The sequence below is a fragment of the Halyomorpha halys genome, unplaced genomic scaffold, assembly GCF_000696795.3.
Source record: "Halyomorpha halys isolate HHAL.00 unplaced genomic scaffold, Hhal_1.1 Scaffold476.1, whole genome shotgun sequence".
Classification (NCBI taxonomy): Eukaryota; Metazoa; Arthropoda; class Insecta; order Hemiptera; family Pentatomidae; genus Halyomorpha; species Halyomorpha halys.
Genome location: NW_027115949.1, coordinates 186673 through 194903, shown reverse-complemented (window position 1 = coordinate 194903; position 8231 = coordinate 186673). Strand labels below are relative to the sequence as shown.

Here is an 8231-nt window from a genome sequence, read left to right as displayed (position 1 = left end):
AGGGGTAAGAGTAACATCATTAAATGAAACTGTAGGGCAGTCAATAGGTTTACGACGAAGGGTAAAGGTGATTTCATTCGATTTGTTGGAATTTATCTTAATCCTCCAATTACGACACCAATCTTCGAGGGTTGTGATATGGGATTGGAGATTTTGGGATACAATTAATGGGTTATTATTAACAGCGAGCACACATGTGTCATCAGCATACGTGGTAAGGATAGTGTTAGGATTGGTCAGAATGTCAGCTGTATTGACGGTGAAGAGGATGGCACCAAGGCACCATTAAAACTACTTACAATACTAGAAAACCTAAGAGGACATCATTTAAAGTAGAGTAAATTTGCTAAAATATGAGCCCCAATAGAGCTATTTACCTTCAATAGTTCCCGAGATACAGTATATTTCAAAGTAACATTCACAATTTATAGAAAAATCAGTGGTTAGTGAATTGATTTTGGGAAATCTATATCGCAGGTACCATTCCACGTACATATGTCTATGAGCTCTCAAATTAAAGATAAATAATTGTACTATAAAATAGTTTATCACGTTTATCTTCATAGAAGTAATAGTTTTTATGATATTCGCAAATAATACGAATTTTGAATAAGAAATTTTGTCCGAACAACTTTAAATAAATTTATACATAAGAACGTGGTCAGGGTTGCGGTCAAAAAAGAAACAAAAATAGTTTACAACTATTTATTTTCCTACGTTTCGCCCCACTTTGCAGGGCTTCAACAGGGCTATAAAGATACAAAAAAAACTGAGAATATTATAACAATAAGGCAATTTAAGCTAGGATAAATTTATTTAAAAAAAAGTGATATGAAATTGCATATAAATAAAAGGAAGGAAGACAAATAGTATCAATATAAAATAAACAATGATAAGAATAAAAAAGTAACAATGGTATGAGTAAAAATTATTGAAAAATACGTAAAATATACAGATACTATGTATTGTTTTTTGAATTTTTTTTATCTTTTCTTTCTAAGATTCTATAGAGGTCCCTATAGAAATGCTGACAAAGAGTTTATATTGTAAGAAGATTAATAGTAGACCATATGTAATAATGTGTAAGAAGATAATCCGGGTGTAAATAAAGGTACAAAATTGTGTTGTTTTTACTATTGTGTTCCTTTCTGGACCCCCTATTGTATAATAGTGTAAGAAAGAGAAAAACTGTATTCAAGAAAGTTATGGTGGCCGTATTGCTAAATACACAGTATACTTATAACTAGTTAGGCAATATCAAAACTGTAACCTCCCGCTCTGCAACAGATGAATCTTGATACTAATTCTCTTGGAGCAATTCGTCTTCTTGATGGTCCCAGCTACAAGCCTACTCTTATTGGTACTGCTCTGCCAGAATTTTTCAGTCTGTAAGTCTATGTTATACAATCTGATAAGATTCAGTAGTAGAGATTATTCCTATCTGAAGTTTTTTAAGAGGTTATAACAGTGCTATTAGTATTGATATTATATGGTGTATCTCATATTCATGATTATTCTTTTTATGTATTTTCTCACTATCATTTAAATGACACATTTTTTTTTTACTACTAATATTAACAATCGTTTAAGTCATTCTATTACAAGTAAAATGCAATAACTTATTACTTATTATGTGGCATATATTTGTTACTAACAAAGATATATGTAAATTAATAAATATATAGTTATAGAATGCAATGAGAAGAGACCCAAGAAGTGCTACACTTGTTCCAGTTTAGTCTCAAGCAGGCTTTGCGGTGAAGGCTTTCGAAAACTTAACTTTCTTGTGAAGGATTGTGCACCCGATAAGAAATACTGCATCAAGTTGATAGAGACAGGTAAGAAAATTATGGGTATGAGGTTGAAATTGCTATGTACTAGTAGCAGATTATATATCGGGATGCAAGGATAATCGCTGAAGGCAATTATCCAAAAATAATTTAATTAATTGATTACAAATTGAGCCCTAAAAAACTATTATTATAATTGGATTCCTTTCCAAAGGCTGTTTGTGTGTTTACCAGTTTACCAATTAAATACCTTTATATTTATAAAATGTTCTTACCATTAATTATATAGGATAATAAAGAGTGGTATATTGGGATATATAATAGTGTATAAACTACATAAAGAAACTAAGTATTTATTTGCAATTTTTTATTATGATTAAAGTGATTCAAATGATTCAGATAAAGGTTGCCATAAAATATTGATTATTACATGAATACTTATTAGTTAGTTTATACTTATAGCTGCTGATGCCGTGGGATGTAGTGCCGTAGGTGTCTTCTGATTCATAAGGGATGTCCAGGTCTCGCGGCCTTCGTCTGGTCGAAGTGCATCCTGACTCAGTCTGCCTCCTGACGAGGTCCTCCTCCGTCTCAGCCTTCCTGTTTAGTGTCTTCGTCTGCCCTTCCAAATTCCCTCTTGTCTTTTTCTCCCACTTCCCTTTTGGGGCGTTACCATATTTTTAAATCTCTTCTCTGATTGGTTATCGATGTCCGAAGACTCCCGAGGCAGGCGTCCCCCTCCTCAGGGCCGAGGATGCGTAACAAAAAGTTTGACTTGTCCAGGAAGGGCCTGCACCTGGTTAATTTGATTCTGGTCCCTCGTCCCAAACTATCATTTTTGTTAGAACACTTAAGGGTTAGCCAATCTAATTTTCTCAGGAGCCTCTGGTAATGTGACAAACTTAATACAGATGTTTTCATATCCGGGGACGCAGTAAGAGACTCCTACCCTAACCAGGTATCGGAGACAGATAGCAAAAAACCTTAATAAACGACATATTGTTGAAATCATGGCTAATTCCTCGATACATAGCAAACTAAACTATGATTTCAAGAAATATTAATTTATTTTATTTTTATGTATTTCCTATCGAGAAAACATAATTGTAAATTCAATACAGAGCCTTCATAAAATCAAGCTCAATAACAATACCTCAGTTATTGTATAATATCTTGTGGCATCATAAATCACGTTAAAATATAAAGGTGGATTTTGATCCGGGACTGCTTTACAAACTCCGTAAATTCCTACCTCCTACATACTTTCTCATTATCCTTTCCTTTCTCACTGACAGATTATTCAAAGTAAACCACAATGGTCCCTATTCATCCCTCTTCTTTTAGTCCGCTGGTTTTTCTCAGGGTAGTATCATAGGTCCTATCTACAGTCCTATATACAGTTTTTACAGCTGACATCCCAACCGATCCTAACACTATCCTCACCACGTATGCCGATGACCCATGTGAACTCGCAGTTAATAATAACCCTTTAATTGCATCCCAAACTTTCCAATCCCATATCACAGCCCTCCAATAATGGTTTCGTAATTGGAAGATTAAAATAAATCCCATCAAATCACCTCGTAAACCTACCGACTGCCCTACAGTCTCCTTTAACAATGTTGATCTTTCCCTTGTCGAACAGATCCGCTACCTTGGACTACATCTGGACAAACGACTAGCCTGGAATCCTCACAGAAGACTGAAAAGACAGGAAACTACACGTCGATTCTGACTATTACATCACTTGCTAGACAAACGGTCTAAACTTTCAATTTATTACAAAAGACTGATCTACATGACTGTAATAAGGCCAATCTGGCATATACAGACGGATTTGAGCTTTGGGGCTCCACTAAACCTTCGAACTCCTCTCGCATCCAATCCTTACATTCCAAAATCCTTCGTAATATCCTCAATTCTCCTTACTTGGTCACAAATAAAATTATACATAAAGACCTTAATGTTCCATTTGTAACCGATCTAGCCCGAACTAGAAATCATTCTTTCCATTATAAACTTCCTAACCTACTACACTAGTTTCTAACGTTGCTTTTTCCTAAAAGATTATTATTATGATTGGATTCTTTTCCAAAGGCTTTTTGTGTGTTAACCAGTTTACAAATTCATTACCTTTATATTTAAAAAATGTTGTTACCATTATTTATTTAATATAATAAGGGGTGGTATATTGGGTTATATAATAGTACATAAACTACATAAAGAGATTAAGTATTTATTTACAATTTATTACTATGATTAAAATGATTGTAATGATTCAAATAAATGGTTGCCATAAAATATGATTCCTAGACTATGATCCGCCTAGACGAAGAACTGCAATTCGTTTAACCCTGGAGCACCAACTAAGTTTTCTCTATGCATTTAGTGTGTTAATTCTTTCAGTAAACTGTAAATAATTTTATAATGTTATATATAAACATATAAATAGTATTATAATTGTAAACATGTTCATTTATTAAATAAAGTTTACCAAAAAGAATATACTGAATCACAAAAAAAGTATCTCTCACAGGCGTTTGAATCGTTAGTAGAATCAATAGCCCACCAATGGTGCTGGAACGGTGCTTTCTTAGGACAGCAAATAAGACATTCTTACAACTTATTCTTCAACAGGTGTTCTTACAACTTATTTTTTGATATGAAGAGTCTTATTTCACGCAAGTTCCCTACCTCCTCCTTCCTCTACCATTGGTGGAGTTCAAACTGGTGGATACATGCGCAATGCGTTTTTACTTTTTGCTAGTCTGTTCAATGTAGAAAAAATAATAGAAGAAAGTAAATTTTAGTAAACTATAAAATGTTTATATTTCTGCCATACTTGTACAAATGGGACGTGACGGCCGTGCAGGTTGAGGCGTAGGTCCCGCTGCACTCGGTTCGATTCTCACCTGGGGTAGTTAACATTCATTTTTCGGCGGTCCCGAAGAATGAATCTTGACATTCCCCCCTTGGTTAGTACGTGGTGGCAACTCAGGTAGCCGCCAGGGGTTGGCAAAAAGGACCCACAGGCCCACTTGCCGAACTTGTTCCCCCACTAAATACCAGTACCAGTACCAGTACTTGTACGAAAGAAAAATGGCTCTTTTTAAAATTATATTATTATATTACTACTTTGGAATATTATTATATTACTACTTTGGAATATTATTATATTACTACTTCTTGAAGAATTGTTTAAATTGGAGTTAGTTAATCTGTTAAATGAAAGGCTCACTTAGAAAACCAATACATGATAATATTGTCGCGGCGAATAATATTGAAATATATATTTTAAAGTGTTCCAAAACGAACACTTGCAACGAATTACCATAATAAATTATTGAGGTGTATATAGTTGACCGTAGATTACTGATTGGAGAAGATGTTCGGGGGGTGGGGTCAGCAAAGAAACAACATAAATAAACAAAAAATATTTATTTATGCCTACGTTTCGAACTGATTTTCAGGTCTTCATCAGGGAGTTGTAGACAGAGATTTGTGCTAAACTGCAAATCCCTGATGAAGACCTGAAAATCAGGTCGAACGTCGGCATAAATAATTTTTTTTTTTATTTATATAGTTTCTTTGCTGACCGCACCCCCGACCATCTTCTCCAACTAATAAATTATTCTATTCAATTCAATTCCATTGTCTTTGGTTTGTAAACATATGCCTTTATTTCAGCTGGAAGTTCATCGTTCATGTACAGGAAGTGCACTTCTAACAACTGCACTGAGGAAATGGAGATACGTACAGGTGAGGTGTCCTCTTGTTCTCTCTGCACCAAGACTTTATGCAATGAAGCTTGGACTTTGCACCAGACAACAATATTATTCTTTTTCTCAGCAGTTCTCTATATTATGATCCTCTTTAACTATACAAACAGCTGAAGAGAGTTCTATACAAACGTATTTATCATGTATTTTTATACATTAGGCCTAATAATTCTCTTTTTATTTTATTATAAGAATAATAAATACATCTGCACAAGAATGAAGCAACTTAAAAAAAAACTTTTTATTTAATAAATATACTTGTGTTTTTTTTAGATTTTTTTATTATATAAGTACATTATATGATATTTTAATCATGTGGTGATCCGTTTGAAAACAAAAGATATGAACAGAGATGGCTCCCGGCAATATAAGTATCATATAGCGCCCCCTGTAGCCAATAGTAAAAAATAATAGTTTTAAAGCGATCGCTGTGAGATGAGGCAGATGAGAGAGATGAGAACCATATATATATTTTTTCTGGGGTTCAAAGAAATAATTTTTTCCTATTGAATTCAACGTTATCTTATACTTCAGAAAAGAGTTCCTTGGCTAGGGAAGGAAAAATAGAAGGAAAGAGGATAATTCTGAGAGAGAATATGACGACATACCATCAACCTCAGTGAGTTTACTCCAAATATTCTTTTTTACACAACTGGACCATGACCTTGATACAATTACATCAACTCATCAAAATTTTCAATCTTCAATGACCTCAATTCCATATCCTTGCCATAATCCTCCTATTTAACATCCTTACAGTCCAAAGTCCGTAGTGCTCCTTACTTTGTTACAAATGAAGTCAACCATTTGGACTTCAATGTTCCATATGTTAGGCCAGAACCAGATACCAATCCTTCCATGATATCCCAACCATCCAAACCCATTTGTTCTAAACCTGACTCCTTCATTACCTGATAATCATCCTAGGTTTCTGACAAGAAAATGGCGTCAAGATCTTATCCCCTAGAAATGTAATTGGAGTTCTTTCAATGGTTATATTCTTCTCATGTCTGTATCATGCCATCGAATAAATAACATCAAATTTACTTGTTGGATATATTTTTAATACATAATTCATAAATATTAGTAATTAGTAAATATCAATAAATAAATTATTTTAAAAAAAAATTGTGTTATAAGATCTTTTAATATCAACATACTGCTGCTATTCTTGTACAGTGGTACATCCGACAATGTCAAGCAAATCAGTGATTTAATTTTATAGCAACTTTTTACTAATAGATTGTTACGGTTGCCATGGTGAAATAAAAACACTGGCGATATCTACGTAGACAAGGGGTGTTACGGTTGTCATAGTGAAATAAAAACACTGGCTAGATCTGTTCAGACAAGAGGTGTTATAGTTGTCATGGTGAAAACAAGACACGAGCGATATGTTTGAGACGAGTGTGTTTTGTTTGAGTGAAGGCGACAGTTTGATTCTGGGAACTCGTATGTTCAGACGAGTGAGTTTTGGTTTTGTGAAGGTGACAGTTTCATTTTGGAACACGTTACGATTGTTTAATATGAAGTGTTAATAGTTTAAAAGCCCTCTGTCTTAATGGTTTGAACCGGAATATTACCATGTGAGAAATGTTGTCATATATGTTTTGTTTTTCAAAATTATGGTGTTTACTTCAATAGACGATCATTAACAATAGAAGTGGAGGACTACGTGGGGTTTGAACTAAATTTTATCTTGTTTTTTAAATTTTATATTCACTTTTATACTCTTTTGGTTAATAATGTAAATATAGTTATTAAGGTTAAGGTTAAGTCAACCTATAAGTTTTAATTGTTTTATTAATTGATAAGAATTCTTTTTTTTTCCTTTTTCATTCTCTGTAAATATATTTTTTTCTTATTATTAAACTTTTGTACATATAATTCAGTTGTTATTTCTCTGCTTTCAACTTGTTAATTTACTTATTTTTTTTTTTTTTTGTTCACGGAATATTACTATAAGGTTTCCTGTTATCTACAAGATATTCGCCAGTGGTCATATTCAACAATTGTTTATATAGTGGTACATTTTAGTTATATTGTGGCATAATGATTCGGGGATTTTGTTATTTCCAAGAATAATAACGTGGCGCCTGAGGAGTAATTTATTCTTTATTGTTTTGTTTTGTTTTTTCCTTTTGCGATTATATATATTTTTTTTTATTTGACCCTTCTCCACCGAGCGTGGGCAACGATAAACGTATAACTAAGAATAAATCAAAATTTGTGGTTATAAGATACTGAAATATTTCTGATACACCATTTTACAGTAAATGTCTAGTATAACTTCAAGTACTTATGCTCAATTACACTCAACACTGTCTATCACCTTAAACAAATAGCTAAAGCTTAAAGAAAGTTGGCTTTATGAATTTATCTAAAAGGATAGAATGAAAAAAGAAGTGACTAATTATAAAACGGATAATGATATATAAACAGGGCAAGTTCAAATAACTCTGTAATTTTTTTAATAGTTCTTAATTAACTATAAAAATCTCTGAATAATTTTTTACTTTTTCAGATTGGTGCAACTAACCCTTTCGGTCAATCAATTATGTATACGATAAAAAAAAAATTTAAATCACCAAGGATATATTTCCTAACCAAATATCCAAACCAAAGGTGTAATATGTTTAGTAATAAATATAATTTAATATCA

General features: G+C 32.9%; 1 protein-coding gene across 2 annotated transcripts; it reads left to right on the top strand.

Annotated features, from left to right (window-relative positions):
* Nucleotides 1-1079: 1079 nt before the first annotated feature.
* On the top strand, nt 1080-8231 carry LOC106683286 (uncharacterized). Of its 2 annotated transcripts, XM_014424658.3 has the most exons (4): nt 1080-1388; nt 1686-1838; nt 5478-5549; nt 8094-8231. In XM_014424658.3, exons 1-4 carry the CDS (start codon nt 1331-1333, stop codon nt 8105-8107), a joined length of 297 nt encoding a protein of 98 aa, XP_014280144.1. In that variant the 5' UTR covers nt 1080-1330; the 3' UTR covers nt 8108-8231. The 2 variants fall into 2 exon arrangements, 1 of the variants encoding a protein (XP_014280144.1); XR_002945582.2 differs by lacking the exon at nt 8094-8231 and having other exon boundaries at nt 1692-1838; nt 5478-5801.